Source organism: Henckelia pumila, unplaced genomic scaffold, assembly GCF_033568475.1.
Source record: "Henckelia pumila isolate YLH828 unplaced genomic scaffold, ASM3356847v2 CTG_391:::fragment_2:::debris, whole genome shotgun sequence".
NCBI classification, from domain to species: domain Eukaryota; kingdom Viridiplantae; phylum Streptophyta; class Magnoliopsida; order Lamiales; family Gesneriaceae; genus Henckelia; species Henckelia pumila.
Window position 1 is genome coordinate 1 of NW_027331819.1, and position 20,000 is coordinate 20,000.

The 20,000-nt window shown below is 36.1% G+C and overlaps 2 protein-coding genes across 3 annotated transcripts; one reads left to right on the plus strand and one right to left on the minus strand.

Annotated features, from left to right (window-relative positions):
- The first annotated feature begins 7,292 nt into the window (after nucleotides 1-7,292).
- LOC140871112 (protein UNUSUAL FLORAL ORGANS-like) lies at nucleotides 7,293-8,582 on the plus strand. The gene has a single exon (XM_073273549.1). It carries the CDS (start codon nucleotides 7,293-7,295, stop codon nucleotides 8,580-8,582), a length of 1,290 nt encoding a protein of 429 aa, XP_073129650.1.
- Nucleotides 8,583-9,063: 481 nt separating this feature from the next.
- On the minus strand, nucleotides 9,064-19,989 carry LOC140871111 (protein CHROMATIN REMODELING 4-like). 2 transcript variants are annotated; one of them, XM_073273547.1, is made up of 9 exons: nucleotides 19,397-19,989; nucleotides 18,409-18,513; nucleotides 15,404-18,280; nucleotides 14,758-14,915; nucleotides 14,159-14,273; nucleotides 13,230-13,312; nucleotides 11,900-12,560; nucleotides 9,935-11,822; nucleotides 9,064-9,734 (listed from the first exon to the last, which is right to left on the minus strand). In XM_073273547.1, the coding sequence occupies exons 1-9, from the start codon at nucleotides 19,847-19,849 to the stop codon at nucleotides 9,709-9,711; spliced, it is 6,366 nt and encodes a 2,121-aa protein (XP_073129648.1). In that variant the 5' UTR covers nucleotides 19,850-19,989; the 3' UTR covers nucleotides 9,064-9,708. The 2 variants fall into 2 exon arrangements, with proteins under 2 accessions (XP_073129648.1, XP_073129649.1); XM_073273548.1 differs by having other exon boundaries at nucleotides 9,064-11,822; nucleotides 19,362-19,501.
- Nucleotides 19,990-20,000: the final 11 nt, after the last annotated feature.

The window sequence follows — 20,000 nt, forward strand, 5'->3', positions numbered from 1 at the left end:
AAACAACACAGTGCAGCGGAAATTTAAAGCGTAAATAAAACACAAGTAAATAATTTTTCCCGAGTATAAAACTCGTGCGGGTGCCTTAGGGCTAAATATTTCTCCTTCTCCTTTAGGATAAGGTCATCGTTGGGGCAACTATCTAATCCCTGGTCCAATCAATACGAAAAGTCATTAAATCTTAAATTTCTCAACAAGTCGAGAAATCAAACTTGCATACTAAATAAACAGAGTATAAAAGAAATTGGATGCAAATCCCGTAGCCTAAATTGAAGAGACAGGAAAGATCTTCAACAACACAGTTCCCACAGTGTTGTCTCTGATGTTTTCAACATGAACGGCAACACGGGGACAAGCAACAACGAAGGTTGCAAACCTTGCTTCAGATTCTTCAAATTCTTCAACAGAATTCTTCAGAGTTTGCGCAGAGTATTGTACGTCTGAAGCTTATTCATCTTGTGCGTGAAAACCCCTTTTATAGATTAGCATCCAAGTCTTGAGTATTTTCTTAGATAGAGTCATACATGAATAAGAAAACATGTTTTAGTAGGAAATAAACTCTATCAAATCTTGCAAATCAAATCTTGATAATATCGAATTATATTATATCAAATAATCACCTTATCAAGATCCGATTTAAACTTGGCAAATATATGACTTAACATAATCGTGATATACACAATATATTTACCAAACATTTGATCTTGTCTAGAAAGAAAAATCTTATATTTCCAAATAAAATAAGGGCCAAAAATATCAAAGAATAAAATTTCTTTCAGATTATTTCGACAATAAATATATATGAGAAATAATTCCACAATTAATTTATGTATGTGATGAAACCCAATTAGTTTGCCTCGGGATTTTTTCAAGATGTGAATGAGATGGAATTTATAAAAGATCGAGATTTTGAGAAAGTTTTCCAGCATGGGACAAACCATAATCAAATTGAGAAGTATCAATTATTATAAATGTTAAATCCTACCTCTAAACAAAATTCCTGAAAGAAGTGAAAACTCGGTGTTATCACACGTAGGGATGATCATTATTTCGGTTAAACCGAATTAACCGACCGAACCGAATGAATTCAAAAATTTGGTTCGGTTAATTCGAAAATTCGGTTTTAGTGTTAAGAAATTTCTGTTAAATCGGTTAATTCGGTTTGGTTTTTGGTTTTCGTCTTCGGTTAAATCGGTTAATTCGGTTAACCGAATTATAAATACTTAAATTTTGAATTTTTTTTATTAGGCTTTATATATAATTTATAATATTTTTTAATGGGTTTGTATTTAATATTGTAACTATTTTTTGTTATTATAATTTTTTAAAGCTTAATGTGTTTTATTATGATAAAAATATCATATTTCAATCATTAAGTTTATAAATTTTTTTATTTTTTTATTTTATTTTGTAAAAATTTTGGTTAATTCGGCGACCAACCGAATTAACCGATTTTAATTCGGTTCGTTTAAATCGGTTTAAGCATAAATTCAGTTCGATTCAGTTCGATTAGCCTAAAAATAATTCGGTTTCGGTTAATTCGGTTCGGTTTTTGACCGAATTAACCGAATGTTCACCCCTAATCACACGTGATAGGCTATTGGTGATGAATTGCAGCTCGATCATCATTAATTCTCAAGTGTGCCAATATTTCAGAGTTCTTTAACCAATATATAAATATTAACAAACAAATTAAAAATATATGTTCCGTTTGGATATTTTTTAATAAAATATTTTTTAAAAAAAAATGTTTTTTTTTCGTTTGGATATTTTTTTAAAAAAATGTTTTTTTAAAAAAAATTATAAAATATTTTAAAAATTGTTTGAAGAATAAATATGTGTTTGAACAACTATTTTATAAAAACTTTTTAACATTAAAAACTAATATTTTTCATCTTTGCCTAATATTAAATAATCCAAGAAAAAAAAAATCAAATCTCTAGAGGGACAGTTTGCATATATATAAAAAGAAACGGAATATAAACATACAGATTACTCCAAATAAAACTAAAAAAATTATTATATTTATTTATAATAAAAAAACATGTGTACAACAATGAATGTATACTAAGGTAGTGTTTGAGAGAGCTTTTAGAAAATATTTATCAACTTTTTCTAAATTTTGTGAATAAAAAGCTGAAAATTGCTTTCTAAAAGCTCTCACGAACACTACCTAAATACAGGGAACACAGACTGTTGATTGAGAACTAAATCTTTGAACTCAGAAATTCACACACACTTGATCCCACTTCTTGACTATCCAATTCAGCACAATACACAATAAGGAACAAGAACGCACCAATCTAACCTTTGTGGTCTATCAGACTATCACAGAACACAAATCAATGCACACAAACAATTCAAAGCAATCAAGTAAGAACGCTAGTGATTATGTGGTTCGGCCAATATCTTTTCAGGCTTACATCCACGGGAGAACACCATAACCACCTTATTGATTTACCAGAATGTAGATGATTACAATACAGGAATGTTTCCAGAATACATGCAAGAACAACTATATATCAAGTTTGATCGAACCCTTGATTCCTAGCTAGCTAGTCTTGCTTCTGTATTAATTCTGACTTAGACTCTCCTTGTGAAGTTGATCGTCTTTGTTGATCTTCCTTGTATATCTCTCGCTCATTCTGTTTCCTTCTTCGATTTCATCCCTTTTTATACCTCTGATATTCGCCAGCTCTTGTGATCGACTTCTTGGAGCCCGTAGCATGCAGTACTTCAATCTTAGCATTCCATGCACCAGCTGGTTTAGCCGTTTAGCATCCAACTGTCTCTAGGGCCCAAATGAGAAAGAGGCCTTGATGTGGAGTGCAGCTGGAAGTTATGGAAAAATGAAATCGCCGGAGAAATTGCATGAGTGAATGAGAAGATAGATTGACTGATCATGAGTGAAATTACAATACAACTTTCTAAAACTATATATTATTATTTTTTTGCTAAAAGAATTAATTATATTCTTGTGTGAGGATAATAATGTAGGTAATTAATAGGTATACATTTGACCCAAATACAGTTATTATATGGAATGAAGGTATACATTTAAATGCTAAAGTGTTTGGGATAATTTAAAATGTAAATTTACATACATTAAAAATTAAGATTAAAAATAAAAACATATTTTATTATTTTAAAATAATTTTTGGAAAACATATATATAATACTTTTTTTATTAGAGCATAGTTACGGTAAAGATATTGTTGAACTATAGTCATTTCATATAACTTCACACTAAGTTTTAAAATAAACTTACTTTTTAATTATTTTATTTTTGTTTAGAAGAATATTGTTTCATAGACATATTAACAATTCAAATTTTCATAAGATATTGTGATTAAATTATAGTTTGACTTCTAAAATTACAATAAAAAACTGACTTAAAGTATGAAAAACATAAGAATGAAATATTATTGTTTTCAAAAATTAGAAATATGACATAATCATGAACGGTTGTTTAAATCAATAATTTTTTTAAAAATTTTTTGCATTTTGTATTTAAAAATATTGACATATATATAACTATATATAGGCCCCGTTTGGTTTCAAAAGTCAGGCCAAAAAAGCACTTTTTTAAGTGTTTTTCAGTTAACAAGGTGTTTGGTTGACCAAGCACTTTTTTAAGTCAAAATTAGAGTTTTTCAAAAGCCAAAAATTATAGTTTAAAAAATTTTTTTTAAAAAAAATGTCTACCAAATCCAAACAGGGTTATAGTCAACTATATATAGTCAACTTATAATAAAAAAATAATAAATAAAATGTAGTTAACAAAAAGTTGAGTGTAAATAACACTCCTCGTATATAAAAGGTTTGACAACATACTACACATGACATCAACTATTGGACTTTAATCACATCGAATAGGTCTCGGTGTCACATCAGTAGTGTTCGCATATGTACCCACGTTATCACTAATTAATCATGGGTCAGTAACTGTAGCTCTTTGCTTCAATAGCTTGAGGGGTTCCTTGAAAGAGTGGACAAGTTCCAAATATGGTAAGAAAAACTTTCCTTTTAGGTAGTTTTCTTCAAGGAATTAGACCCATGATTTCCAGATCTGGTCACCCCGCCCTTTCTCCTACTTTTGATTGAAAGTACACTTCCAAGTTCCATCGATTGACAAAAACAAGACACTTGAGCCACCTACTAGCTAGCCTAGCAAATTAGGAACCTTATTCTGCTATAAGTGTTTAAAATGTTTTTCTTTTTTTCTTTTTATGATTTGATGAAGAAGAAGAAGAAGAAACAGTTTCATCCATGCATGAAATTAAAGAATGAAACTAACAATGCCTTGGTATAAAAGTGAACGTTTTATTGGACTAGTGGTTTTAAGTTTTTAACTTTTTGGAGAAAAAAAGAAGGAAAAAATGGTCTTTCGATTAATCTTTTGTGTCTCACGCCAATTGGTCATCAATTTAAATGATATAATTGCCTAGAGATTTTATACTTTATAGGATGTAAAACACTCTATACAAGAGTACAAGTGATCATTAGGCCACTTGAAACCAACTTAAATTTATGTGCCTAATAATTCAGTAATTCAGTGATACCAGCTAGCTATACCATCGACATGAATCACCCCACAAAAATTGAAGGGTGAATTAGCGTTTAGTCTCTAAACCAAAAGTCAAATTAAAAATTAGTTCCTTGTCAGAAAAAAAAGTTGTTTGCACTCCCTGGACCCACATTATTTTTCTCGGATAAAATTGAGTACAAAACATTGAAAATATGGTACAAGTACATGATATTTGAGCACTAATTGTTCAAGATCGAGTGCAAAAAATACATATTTTTAATATAAAATCTAAACATATTTATTAATGTGAACTTGCAACATATGTTTGAGTACTCAAAAATCATATATTTGTACCAGATCTAACACATTAGGTACTCAAATATCATATATTTCTATCCAAATAAGATAAATGTGTTATTAATATCAATATTTTCTTAGTACTCAAAAATCATATATTTGTATCATATCTAACACATTTGATACTCAAAATCTCATGTATTAGTACCGTATTTCTAATATTTTGTACCGATTGTCATCTAAAGAAAACAAATATGTCATTATATCAATATTTGCTTACATATTTGAGTACTCAAAAATCATAAATTAGTACCAGATTTGAAACAATTGATACTCAAATATCATGTACTTGTACCATATTTTTTATGTTATGTACCGAATTTCATCTGAAACAAAGCATGTGGGTCAGAGAGTTTAAATAAAGTTTTTTTTGACAGAGATTGAACACTGATTTAGGTTTAGGTTTGGGGACTGAATTATAAATTACCGAAAATTGAATAACTGGACCAATATTAATACATGAAATATGTGGGGTCTATATATCAAATGATTAATTGAACATATTTTGTACTAAAATATCTAACATAGACTCAACGGTGATTAACTAGCCGGTTCTCAAGATCGAATTCTTAACCTGCCAATTAATTAGCAAAAGTCAAACTACATTTTTATTTTTACTGCTAAAAGCGATAAATCTCTAGCTATATATTACAAATACAACGCATGTCTAAATGCATGGTTGAAACGCCCAGCTAATAATTAAGTGGATCAGTAAGTGTAGCTCTTAATTTACTTTGCTAGCTTGCTAGGTTTCGCAAAACCAATTAGGGCCGGGTTCCTTGAAAGAGTGGACAAATTCCAAATATGGTGAGAAAAACTTTATCCTTTTAGGTAGTTTACTTCAAGGAAACTCATGATTTCCAGATTTGGTCATGACCCCGCGCCTTTTTTTTAAAAAAAAAAATTGAAAGTACTAGCCCTTCCATCGATTGACAAAACAAAGACACTTGAGGTACTAGCTATTTAGGACCTATTTGCAGCAACAGCCAACAACTTGAGCTACATCAGATATATTGGTCCAGTTATCTAAATGTCCGTTTGGATAAATATTTTTATTGTTTAATAAGTAAACAAATTTAAAGAATGTGTTTGAATAAGATTTTTCGTAAAACGTTTTTTAAATATATTTTTTTAAAAACAATTCAGATGTGTTTTTATGATGTTTTTAGAACTATGAAAGCAATTATGGAAAAGAAATATACTATTTTTTTAATTGTAAAAACGTTTTTATACAATATATAGTAATTGTCTCAACGCATATTTTTTTTTAAAACTTTTAAAATATATCAAAAAAACACTTTTATAAAAAAAAGTGTGATAAGTATTCAAACAAAACCCAAATCTTTCTAAAATGTTTTTTTCCCCATCTTTTTCTTTTCAGATTTTGGTGGTGGGAGAGAAAAAAGAGACAGTTAATTTCACCCACGCGAAAGAAACTAACAGTGCCTTGATATAAAAGTGTGTGTTTCACCTGTGGTGGGAAGAAATTATATAATGTATATTTTGATATTTTCCCATAGATTTTATGTGTCTAAAAATTCCCTGATACCATTTATATATACCATCGCCATCACCCCACGAAGATTTGGATATAATTGGACCAATATATGGCATATTCGATGCAGGAAGTTATAAAATATTGTCTCAACCCTAGGATCATTTTTATCATGTGTAGGATTAAAAAGTTAGTACATATAAATATATAGTTATAATAACCAAAATCAAATTGTAGCTAGGATATGGAATCGGTGATACGTACACATGAAATAAGCTTTCAGTATTTTTTTTAAACCAGAAAAAAAACCTAAAAAATTTGCAGCTATATAGACAAATTGATAAACATATCAGGAAAAATAATTTTTTTAGTTCAGTAACTTTATCCCTTTTGGGTTTTGGTCTATTAACTTTTTTGATGTGGGTTTTGGTACACTAACTTTGCATTTTTTGTGTTTTTTGGTCCAACTGCATATGTGTCAGCTTCTGATTGGTCCACGTCATCATTTTGGACCAATCAAAAGTTGACACGTATGCAGTTGGACCAAAAAACACAAAAAATGCAAAGTTAGTGTACCAAAACCCACATCAGAAAATTTAATGGATCAAAACCAAAACATGGACAAATTAATGGACCAAAAAACTTATTTTTCCAACATATCATCCATAATTTGATTACATATATATATATATACTGATAATTTTAACCTAAAAAAACCAGCAGAATACGGAGTATGTAGACTTATTATAACACACAAACACACACACATATATATATATATATATATGCTACCTAACTCATCATCATCAAACCCCAATGGATGTCATGCACCAATTACTAGCTAGCCAAGCTATCTAATAGATAGATATATAAATCTACTGGCTACTTGAGAGACTTTGCACAAATAAATTCATGGAAGCTGCATTAGGACACACCACTATCACAAGCACCACACCTTATACTTCATTTAACACCGGTATTACAACACCAACTCCATGGATGGACAGCAGAATATGGAGCAGACTTCCTCAAAGCTTGATCGATCGTATTATATCCTGTCTCCCCCCACCCGCCTTCTTTCGAGCTCGAATCGTGTGTAAGAGGTGGTATGCTCTCATTTTCGCCAACAGCTTCCTTGACTTGTACCTTCAAGTGTCGCCATCCCGTCACTGGTTCTTGTTCTTCAAGCAACACCCACTTAAAAATTACATCTACAGGACCAGTACTACTACTACTACTACCTACGGTGTTCACAGATATGAAGAAGGCTACCTTTTCGATCCCTTGGACTTGAAATGGTACCGCCTCTCCTTCCCTTTGATCCCACCTGGATTTTTCCCAGCCTCTTCTTCAGGTGGCCTAATTTGTTGGGTATCAGAAGAAGCTGGTTCTAAGACTATTCTCCTCTGCAATCCACTGATCCTTGGTACTAACTCCATAATTCAGTTGCCTTCAACGCTGAGGCCTAGGCTCTGTCCTTCGATTGGTTTGACCATCTCCGACTCTTCCATAGACTTGGTTTTCGCTGGAGACGACATGATATCTCCTTACGCGGTCAAGAATCTGAGTTCAGAAAGCTTCCACATCGATGGAGGTGGATTCTACTCCATATGGGGAACAACCTCTAGCCTCCCAAGGCTATGTAGCCTTGAATCAGGACGGATGGTTCACGTGGAAGGTCGATTCTACTGCATGAACTACAGCCCTTTTAGCGTGTTGAGTTACGAGACGGGGATGAATCAGTGGTGCGAAATTCAGGCACCTATGCGCAGGTTTCTGCGTTCTCCGAGCTTGGTTGAGAGTGGAGGAAAGCTGTTGTTAGTTGCGGCAGTTGAGAAAAGCAAGCTAAATGTTCCAAAGAGCTTGCGCTTGTGGGGATTGCAACAAAGTATGTGGGTGGAGATAGAGAGGATGCCGCAGCAACTGTATGTTGAATTTGCGGAGATTGAAGGAGGGCGTGGGTTCGATTGCATTGCACACGGGGAGTTTGTAGTGATAATGATAAAAGGTTCATCATCATCACATCATAAAGCGTTGTTGTATGAGTTTGGTCGGAAGCGATGGATGTGGATGCCACCATGTCCTTATAATATTCATCATGGAGATGAGTTGCTTGGTTTTGCATATGAACCGAAAGTTTCGGTACCCATTGCAGCTCTTCTTCAGCAACTCACTCTTCCCTTTCAATCTTTTACTTCCTAGGCAGAGCTAGGCTTGATGTTATTCAAATACCCTGCTAGCTAGCTAGCTACTTCTAAAATCAATGTATTCATTATTATCTTTTATATATAGCTGCATGCGCGCAGGTGTCCTTAATTTAGTTCTCAGTTACTCAAATGCAACAAAACATATCAAAATGATGCCCCGTCATGCCATGCAAAATCTAACAGCATGCAACCACCACAATTACAAGTCGAAATTGGATCCCCTGCAACATCACCATATGCTGATGTTTAATATTGAGAATAATGCAGAAAATATAAATTTTGAGTTGGCTGAGACTTCATTTTGAAAAATATCATATTAGAACGGTTTATGTCAATATATAATATCCATTAATAAAAAAGAAGAAGAACGGTACATATCAAACAAATGAACCCATAATTTTGAGATTTTGATTACAGTACGTGTGTTACACATGCAGGGAGGGGTTCCACCAACGCGTGTAAGTTTGGATAAAGACTGAAGAAAATATTTTTAATGTTTTAAAAATATAGTGTATATATACAAGGAAAAATAATAATTTGAAAATAACAAAAGTTTATTGCATTTGATCCAACAGAGCATCGCAGTACCCCGACGACAGAGAGGGTATGGAAGCTGAAACTCTGGTTGAAGCTGCTAAGCTGTCTTGCATTATTATGATGAAGAAGGTGGTATGAAGGAGATGCCAGCATTTAGTATCATCAAAGCAGGTGCTGCCGTGCTGGTGGAGTGGCAGTGAAGATGTCAACAGCGACGTCCAAGCAAGAAAAGAGACCCGAAAAGCTGTTTCCATGCACAAGTATTTTTGACAAGAAAGATTTATACACTTTACATCAAGTTGCTTATCTGACCTTAAAACCATCGATGTTTATATGTGAAAATTTTCCGCCTGTGGTTCCCAACTAAAGTATGTACAAAACATCATACTAAATACCAATACCCGCATTCTGGCAGGCCTCGCCAACATCTTCATGCTATTACGTCGTCAGGAAATTTTGCAGAAAAATTTTGCACAATTTCTACGAATCCATTTATATTTCATGACCACAGACCGCAAGCGTTGCCAGTCTCACGCAGGTCTTTTAAAATTCAACAGCAACCATTGCACATCACTGATTCTTCTTCATGTGTTTGTGTAGAGATGCATACCTGGTATGCAAATATGACGGAACATATTACACATCATTATATGATGCAATACATAGTAAATAATGTTGAAGTTCTTCTATATTCATGACATAAAATGTGCACTACAAAAATGAGTTCATTGGGTTGCCTGGCACATAAAAGGAACCAGAACTCCAATCAACTGGCCGCATCCATCTAGTCTTGATCATCTGACAGGGTACCTTCAGAAGATATCGTTTCCTGATGTAACTGTCGTGCCTGCAAACTGTCAGGCTGTGTTTTTGTCGAATCCCCACTTCTGCACTGCTCTTCTACAACAGAAGATCCCTCCTCCTTTGCTTCCTGTTCCGTTCCTTGTTGGCCAACAGAAATTGACTCTGGGACCAAGCTATTAACCAAGCCTGGTGGTGTACCAGGAGGTGGACCAGGTGCGACACCAAAGCCAGCCGATTCAGGGACTTCGGGTGAAGGAGACAAGCATACAACTGCTTTCTTTAAAGGACTTGGCATTACGGATGAGGAAAAAGGATTGGTATTGTCATCATGAAGAGGCAAGTTAAGATTACCATCAATCCAGGGGAATCCCGAACCCCCCGATTTTGGGAGCTCCGGCACTCCTGCAACAGAAGTTGACCCAACATGTTCTATATCATGGTTAGTGGGGAAGCTACTAACAATACCCTGACAGGGCTTATTAGGAGCATGCAACCTCTTCTTCTTCTTCTTCCTCTTCTTCTTCAAAACGCTCAGAGGATCCCGGGGCCTTGGGGGAGGTGGACCAGGAACAAGAAACGGAGGTATTTTGGAAGAACCTTCCCCGTACAAAACTCGGACAGATTGTGCTATTGCAGACACAGCGGGAGGCAGCTCAGGTTCGAAGACTTTACCCGGAGCATTTACAGCTTCTCGAAGCCAGTGAGGTAAATTGTCTTTTGGAGAAGTACATCTAGCCACTTCTTCCTTCCCCTTTGACTCAGACAAATTTCGAACCTTCTCACAGTCAGTAATTTGAGGAGAACCAACAGGCTCACTATTTCCCAGGTTATGATGGTCAGGCATCATCCCCATCCTAGTTGCATTCTTTAGTTTCTCCATTTGCTGCAATCCATGAGTATCCAAGTGAATTGATCCTAATGAGCTCAGAATAAAGGGTGACTCATTAGGAGTGCTGGAGGAAGCAACTGATCCCTGAATGGTTCCTCCAAAAAAGTCTCTGGAAAAAAAAGTTGGGAACTTATCTGCACCCCAAGTTGGAAGGGCTGGATCAGATGGTTGTAACTGTGGTGCCCCAGACGGTAGTCCACCAAGACCAAGTCTCATGTCAGTTAGATGTGCATGGAATTTCAAAGGCTCATTGTATTTTGTTCCGTGCAACACCTGTGTCATCATCCCATCTGAACAAGCTCCGTGCAGTGCTCGTGCCATCATTCCTTCTGAAATTCCAGAAAACAAAGGATTTACAGATTTCGGAGGCTTCAGAGAGTTTGGTCCCAGAAGTCTTGGCCCATCCAAGATCTTGAGTTCCTCCTCCCATCTAGTTGACAAATCTTCAGCAGTTCTAACTTTTGAAAACTTCAACCTTGGATCACGTAACATCGCCTCCCATCTACCCTTTCCATGTCTACGAACACCTATCCATAGATGATCAAGTTCATCCTCTAACCAGATATCTATTTTAGACGACTTCATCAGCAAGCTATTTGATCCAGATCCAGTCCTTAGAATGATGTTCTCAAGAACCTTCCTATGGTTTTCAGGAAATGATGCAAATGCAGATGGCATCTGGCTTGAGCCCAATGCTGGAGATATATGTTCTTGTTGAGTATACTTGAGTGGATCTGGTGGAAATTTGAGATTCGGCAGCATGGGCAGATGAAGATCATGGACGCCATCATGTGTGTCTGCAACTCTAGATCCCAGTGATAAGCTTGGGAACAAGTCGGGAGTCATATTTGGCAAATTTGTACCGGGAAGGGAATATCTAGGCATCTGCTTCTCATCAAACGGTAGTTTGGGCAATAGCATCTTTTCTTGGAAATCAGAATTAATTGCACCAGAGTTCCTGGAATGATCTGCAGATGCTTTACCTTTCAGGACATTCAATGAATGCTGCAAACGAATGTTAAAAGTCAAATCTATATTTTTCAGGATTAAATATATGCATGGGAGTGACGTAAACAACTCACGGGAGTGAATGGTAGATGCATATCCGAGACATCACTCCGTGGAAATTGAAAAGTTCCGGATGAAAAATCAGGAAATTTAAATCGTGGTGAAATTGACTCGTGACCATTAACAGTCGTTTCATTTGACATGCCAGATGGAGAAAAGGTACGTGTCACTGGGAACTCAACTCCAAGCCCTTGCTTGGTTTGTCTTCGGTAGGATTTTGACATTTTCCTCTGCAGGGGATCCATTCTTTTAGGAGCATTTGGGGCACATAATCCTATTACTGGTGGTAAGTTATGACGCAAAATATTAATGGAGCATGTGTCCTGTAACTGGTCATTGGTCGTGGAAACTTCAGACATATATCGACCAGTGGAGATCACAGGAGGTGGCATAATAAAATAAGATTTCTGCTTGGACATTCTTCCTAGCTTCATGTTTGAGTCAGTCATGCTATTTGGTTCCATCATTTGACCATGACTCTTATCTTCCAATTCAGTATCTGGAGCTTTTTCTTCAACAGGTTGAACTGACACCTCCGCTCTTTTTTCTTCTTGAGAATGAAATGGTGGAAACTGAGGCATCAACTCTAGCTTGTACGGTCCCCGAAGCTGTGCCAATGACCCCTTCATATTCCTTTGGGCCAATCTTTCTTTTTGTCTAGAACGAAGCTTGGTACTGTTTATACAAATAACACAACAGAAATATATGATTTATCAAAATCTGGAGCACAAAAAGAGAGTCAATCGCTATTACTAAAATCTGTGGCAAATCTCCAAAAGTGGAAATAGCACATAGTATATCTGAGCAATTACCGTGCAAAATACAATTAGAGCCAACAGCCAAGAAAATTCATGAATTTTAACGTGTAATCCCAGAAATATGAGATGCAATCTCCATTAACAATCAAAGAGAATACATAAGAATCCACGATTCACGAAAATATACACTTCTCGACAGTTTCAAATTTGTAACGACAATCTTTATTATTTTTTTTCCTTTCATTTGGCATATTTTAGCTCAAATGGAACTCCATAAATATTTTCAGATCAGTAAATCAGATACTTAGTATAAAAATGCATGCTAAAATAATTGCACCAATAAGCTTATCTTGGCAAAATCCTTTTTGAGGGACATGAGTTGATTTAGTATTGTCCTAATTATTTCAGACGGCGATAGCTTTCTTACAAAAAATAAAATTTATTACTTCAGGAAAGGGTTCACATAATTCATTATCTGGAGTTTGTGATAAAGACAATGATATTCCTGTCCATTTCTGATGTGGGGAACACTAAATCTTACTATTGCTAGAAAACTTAACTAAAAAATGTGAAAAGTGCAACTCACTATTTTTCTTTAAGAGCTCGTCCAGCTGGTGTATACTCGCGCTCAGGCTCTGGTTCAGGCTCTGGTTCTTCCCCAGTAGCATTCTTGTCACGTAATAACAAATACCATTCAGATATGATTAAATCTGCTATATATCTCAGTACAACATAAAACATTTGACACAATTCAAGTTATAACATGAAATAATATATCCTAACAGAAGATAAATAAGAGATGAAACTAACGTTGATAACACTGAGGCTATCAAAAAACCTCGCAATTTTCAGTTTGCAGCATTCTCATTTTCTTTTCTTTTTTTTAATAATTTCCCTTTTCTTTTTCAATCAAAACAGTCCGTCCAAACAAGGTTAAATGAACAGAAAGGCAAACATAAACAAGATGGAATCAGATCAAAAGTTCTCAAAAAAGACAACACAAAAGAGACGTATCACCGAACCGTAACAAAATAAGACCAAGGCAATCTTGTTTCAAAAGTACACAAATATATGATTGAGGAATTCCGTAGAAATATTAAAAATCTCAATCCACAAATGCCCAGTTTGGATGGGTTACTGGAAGCTGTCTCCCAATTGACAAAAAGCTATAAGCCTATAATATGTTGAAACATATGCAAAGCAACAATAAATCAGATACCATTGTAAAGATAACTCACAGACAGTGAACTTGTTCAACAACTACTGTAAATTTGTCAGAAGATGACAAAGTACAAATGTATCAGAATTTCAAGAATTTTAAATAAACATGACGTCTATGTGCAGAGGTTGTGAACTAGTACAACGACGCTTCAAAACACAACAAAGGGTAGATTCCCAACAGACAAGTGATAGACGGATGGTGCATGGATAAAAAGAAACATTATAATTATAATTATATGATAAATAGATGAATTGTTAGAAAGAAGGGTGAAAAGAGAGAGAAAGAGGGAGTACTGCAGTCAGTGCTTCAATAGGATGAGCGGCATATGCCTCCCTATATGAAACAGCTTTTCTTTGGCGTTTGCCTCGACCAAGAGCTGCTTCCTCCTCATTTTGATATTTCTCCCATCTACAAAACCCAGGAGCAACAACTAAGAAAAGACCTGTCTCAGAATGTAGGGAACTCTAAGTTGTACACATAAGTCACATCTACACATGCCACCAAACTATAAATATATTTTTTAAAGGGTACTTATAATTTATAAAGGCTATAACATTGTCAATAAAGAAAGAATAAGAATCAAACTCATACAGGGAACCACAGAAATCCATCTTCTTTCAGTGTTATCACGGCTGAATATTGGTGACAAAGTTAACACAATACAAATAAAGCAACCCTAAGGATAGATAGTTTTTATCCCTACACAAATGCAATTCACGTGGCTCGCATAATTTAACTTATACGAAGCTAAGAAACATCTCTCTAAAGCCTCACTTCATTAATATTTCTACTAAATTCAAAACATCAAACATTTCTTTCCGCTAAAGTATGAGATGCAGAGGTTTTATTAGCACGATGCAAAACGATTAAATAGGTGAGACAAGATACCCACCTAACTCGCAGTAGCCTATCCCATTCATTTTCTTCAATGATGCCAACAGAATTATCATCTTTATTTTCAGAGATTGGTGCAGTTGTGTTGATATCAGTCACAGGTCCTGACCCCATTCCAGTCTGTTCTTCTGTGGACTCATCATTCCATTCAAATGACTGAGAGGAAAAAGGAGACAGTGAGAAAAAAGGGGTATTAGTTAAATCGAAACTCCATTTCCCGTGATTAGAGAGGCTATCCTTCGTACGTGGGTTCTTTTCAAGAGCACTTTCAGTTTGATCCAAAAAATATCAAATGACACGAGCTTTATTCACATATAATAAAGAAATTATAAACGTGAAATGTATCAACATTTACAAATGATAGAAGAAAGAGGACAAAAGAGAGCAGAAGAAAGAAAATCATTATTCCAAATATGATACTAAAGTACCATAAAAGCATCCAGAAAAATGATCCAACTCTTATAAAGCCATATCCTATCATATGTGGTAAAGCACATATACTCAATTGAACAGTAATGATTTCTAGAAACAAATTGGGATTCTAGTTTTACCAAAAGGGGAAATGTGTGAGATCCATACGCCTCCATGAGAAATACCAAATAAGAAAACCTACAAGGATCATAAAATCAGAAAACAGTTGTCACCTTCACTGAACCAAGCATGTCATTCTCCAGCTCGGTTTCAGTATTATCGTCGGCTGAACCAGACTGCAGGTCTGAACGGTCCAACAATTTCAAAATGGCATTTTCATCCCACGTGATCTTATTGCTACAATCAGCACATTTGTCTTTGTATACATCCCCAAGCCCACCAGTCCTCTTCCTATTATTATGCTCCATTTCTGTAGGTGAATCATCTTTATTGATGTGGTTGTCACCGTCTTTTCCAATAATCGAAGATGAATCGCTAAAAAGTTCTTCCGTGCCCCATCTTAAGATGTCTTCCACCTCCTTTTGTGATCCAGACTTGTTCACAAAAAGTTGGTCTAGCATCAACTTCTTCTTTGCAAGCTGCAATATACGCTCTTCAACACTAGCGCGGACAACAAGCCTGTACACAAGAAGTCGTTTCGACTGCCCTATTCGATGTGCTCGGTTCATAGCTTGGATATCTGCATGTGGATTGAAATCTGAATCATAGATGATTACAGTGTCAGCAGTTGCCAAGTTAATGCCAAGGCCACAAGAGCGCGTGGATAAAAGAAACACAAATCTACTCTTGTCTTGATTGAAACGTGTTATTGCCGCTTGCCGATCAGCTACAGAAACAGAGCCATCAACTCTCTCATATGTCTTAGGCCCAAATTCAATAGTCAGGTAATCTTCAAGGACATCAAGTAACTTGGTCATCTGTGAGAAAATAAGGACTCTATGATCTTCTTTGTGCAACAATTTGAGCATAGAATGCAACAGAGTCAGCTTAGCTGAAGCTTTTATTCGCATTTCATGAAGAAATTCCAATGATCCAGATTCCGGCTCAGTGCCTGGTATGAGATAAGGATGATTGCAAACCTTCCTCAACTGCATCACGATATTCAGCATCGATTGTTGAGGAACCCCTTTCCCTAGGTTACGCAATATTTGGTAGTTCTTTGTGAGCATGGCACGGTAATATTCTGCCTGAATTGATGATAGCTCGACAGGAACCACTCGTTCAGTCTTAGGGGGAATATTCTGCATGGCATCCTTTTTAAGCCTACGGAGCATGTGCGGAGCAACAAGTTTCTTCAGTTCCTCCACCTTTTCTGCGGTAGTTAGATCATTAAAATTCTCCTCAAATGAAAATAGAGAAGGAAAAGAATCTGGCTGCAGAAAATTGAGCAAATTGTACATCTCGCCGATATTGTTCTGAAGAGGAGTACCAGTCAACAGTACTCGATGGTGGAATGTAAATGTATTCAGTAAGCCAAATAACTTACTGCCAGAATTTTTTAGGCGGTGACCCTCATCAACCACAAGAACTTCCCAGGGAACTCCGCGTAGATGTGTGGAATCACATAAAACCATTTCATAAGTAGTTAAGAGAACATTGAATTTGTAAGCAGATGGTTTGTTTTTTCCTTGGGGATCACAGGCATGCCATTCATATTGGCGAATTATGGCTCTAGCTCTCGTGTTCCCATGATATTCTACGGCATTGAGATGGGGAGCCCACAGCGCAAATTCTGACATCCAGTTGCGCATTGTCGAGAGAGGAACCAAAACCAGACAAGGAAGTCTAGCATTAAATTCGAAATACAAAGATGAGATGAAAGCACAAGCTGACACTGTTTTTCCAAGCCCCATTTCATCAGCAAGTATCACATTTCTTGATTTATGCCAGCTTTTTCGCAACCAATTCAATGCTTCCAACTGATGTGGAAACAAATAACCTCCAACTAGCTCTTTAGGCTGTTCTGTGAGATTGATTACCTCACTTGGTGGAAAGGCATTTTTGTCTTGCGTCGAGCCAAGCTTGGCACTCACATTCTCCAAGGTTTGCTGTTCAAACCTCAAGAACATATCAATTAAGTGGCGTGACTTTGCAATAGCAGGTTCATCCATTCTTTCCCAAGTGCATTCATCATAAGGAAGACCTTTCCATTTTACGTAGGCTTCGCTTGAACCATCAACGGAGGGCCGGGTAGAGATTACTCGATGTGGCATCTTCCATTGTTCCTCGCATAGATTCATTGAAGCTGTTCCATACTTTGACTTGTAATTCTCCAATTTTCGTTTCGCCAGAGTTTTCAGCTCGGATTCGGGAATCCAGCTGTTATGAAGATGAGATTTCCCAACCCACTTCACCAAAAACTCATACGAGACAGTGGTGGATCCAGCTTCAACCAAGCGAGACTCTGGGAATTTTGTTTTGGGAGCAATGCCCAACCTCGTGACCCTTTTTTCCTCCTTTATGTTTCCATTTTCATCAAAACAATGAGTTAGAAAATTCTTCGAAGTTATGGAGGTGTGACTGTCCTTCAAACCGCCATTAATGTTACCAGTCTCCAAGATTGTCACACTCTTCTCAACCTCTGAAACCACCTCTTCAGTTGGTGTACCAATACACAAGTCACTGTCGCTCTCTTTTTTGTTATTCAGCACCATGGAATCAGAACTCTTACTGCCTCTCCTCGAATAATCTGTCAAAATTTTCTCTTTACATTCTTTGGTTGCCGATCTTCTGTAAACTTGTAGCTTGCTTTTATTCATATTATTTTTTAAGTTTCTTGTTCCATCAGAACAGCTGGCAACATCCTGATGGTCCTCTTCTGAGTTTCCATCGCCAACTGCATCCAAAGGCATCTCACAACTGGGAATTCCCATTGAGAGTTTACTAGGATCTTCTGCAACAAATTTCTTCCCTAATAGGAGCGCCTTTGCATCCAAATGCATCTCAGAGCAGGGATTTTCCTCGGACGGTGTATTTAGATCTTCTGCAACCAACGATTCACCTAAAAGTGCGTCATTTTCGTTGATCACCGCAGCAATACAAACATCTCTGTTATCAATTTTAACTCGACAACCAATAACCCGATCCACCTGATAAGTTAAAAATGATGAACAAGATTACATATAAAATAAGCAAAACTTATAAAATTAAAGGCACGGTTCAAAAAGTACTTCAAAACAACACCATGCTCTTAAGAACAAGTGCCGTCAACACATACCTGCCGGATTTTAAGAACATGTTCTTCACCTGTTGCATGTTCAACTGTAATTTTTTCCGCTTCCTGTGTTTCAAGTGAACAAGGAGCTGCTTCTGTAGGAACCACCTGTATACAACAAATTCAAATCATGTAAATGAAATACAACACGACAAATAAGGGTCGAATTACAATATCAAAATGTATAGAAAAGGCATCATAAACAACTACCACTGAGCTTGCAGTGTAGTAGAGGAGAGGAAATTCACAAGATGCAATATAGACTATATAGAGACAGCAACAACAGCAATAATAACGGAAAGAACCACACAAATGAACGTCTAAATAAGACACAACAAAATAAGAGACTTTACGAGACCAATCAATTATAAACTAAATTGATGGACAATTTGACAGAACAATAGTCCACCCAACCGATTTGGTCCTATCCAATTTAGGTTTCGGCAATCCACCACAAAATGAGATCTGGTGCCTAAATTTACTTGCTGCTAATTAACCCAACCCTTTGGCTCTCTTCTTCGACAAATTATGAAAAAAATGCTTCAGGACATTAATATCAGAGTTCACTATACGTTTTTGAACTCTTTTCTGACACAAATCTCTTTTTTTATAAACAAAGAAAATACCCCTCACCCACACCACCAAGCTATAATTTTAATGAAAGCATCTTTCCTGTAAACATTGTATAGTGAGTAATTTCATGAAGGCAAAAAAGCTTGGGTAGGACCAACTAAATGAATATCTTCATTTTGCCACTAATGACTCGACCAAAACACCACTTATTTCCAATTCGCGTCACAATATAGAGCAAATAGTAATATACATAAGCAGTGGCACCCTCATAACTTAAAATTTTGTGGGTATTTCAGCAATTAAAAGTGAAAATGTTGGAATTACAGATTTTCAGCATCAGATGCCATCAACCGAAAATAACAATTAAAAAAGGGAAAAAAAACCTTCATATTGTTAAGACAAAAAGGAAGTTGAGGACCTCATCCTTTGCTAGGATATCAATGACATCTTCTCCTCCACCCTGATTTAATGAAGTTGAACTAGCCTTGTGGACAATTAATTTACAGTTTCCCTTGGATTTTGAAGCTCCTGGGTGTGTGGCATTCTCTTGACCTTTTCTATAAATACCAGAACCAGATTTGGCCTTGCCAACTTTGTGCTTCTCATTATCAAGAGAAAAAGCTCTATGCTTTCTTTTTCGGGCAGCTCGAGCGTCAGCTTCCAATGCAAGGACAGGTTTGTTTTCAGGTGATAATTTTTCAGACGATGCTTCAGGTTTCACATCAGAAGATTCCACATCCGCAACTGATTTTTTTTTCTTCGACGAGGATAAGGACCCTTCAGCAAGAATCGCTGGCTTCTCTGCTCGTCTAAGAGAACGAGATCCAGCTAGTTTCTTATCAATGCGACCAAAAGAAGAACTGGCATCCATTGAACTATCTTCAACCGTATGATTCTGATGATTATTGTGTGCATCATTGGAGGAACTATCCAAACGTTCAACTATTTGGCCACGACGAGACAGGAACGATTTTCCTTTATACGAATTGTGTTTCTTCCCAACTGCAGAACTTTCAAATGTT

Bases quoted from the DNA above. Each gene is read 5' to 3' on its own strand.
- LOC140871112 (XM_073273549.1), top strand. From the start codon at position 7,293: ATGGAAGCTGCATTAGGACACACCACTATCACAAGCACCACACCTTAT.
- LOC140871111 (XM_073273547.1), bottom strand. From the start codon at position 19,849: ATGGATGCCAGTTCTTCTTTTGGTCGCATTGATAAGAAACTAGCTGGA. The intron at 18,281-18,408 runs GTATGTGTTGAC...TTAACTTATCAG, and splicing joins ATGTTCTTAAAATCCGGCAG to GTGGATCGGGTTATTGGTTG. The intron at 14,274-14,757 runs GTGGGTATCTTG...TGGGTTTTGTAG, and splicing joins GATAGGCTACTGCGAGTTAG to ATGGGAGAAATATCAAAATG.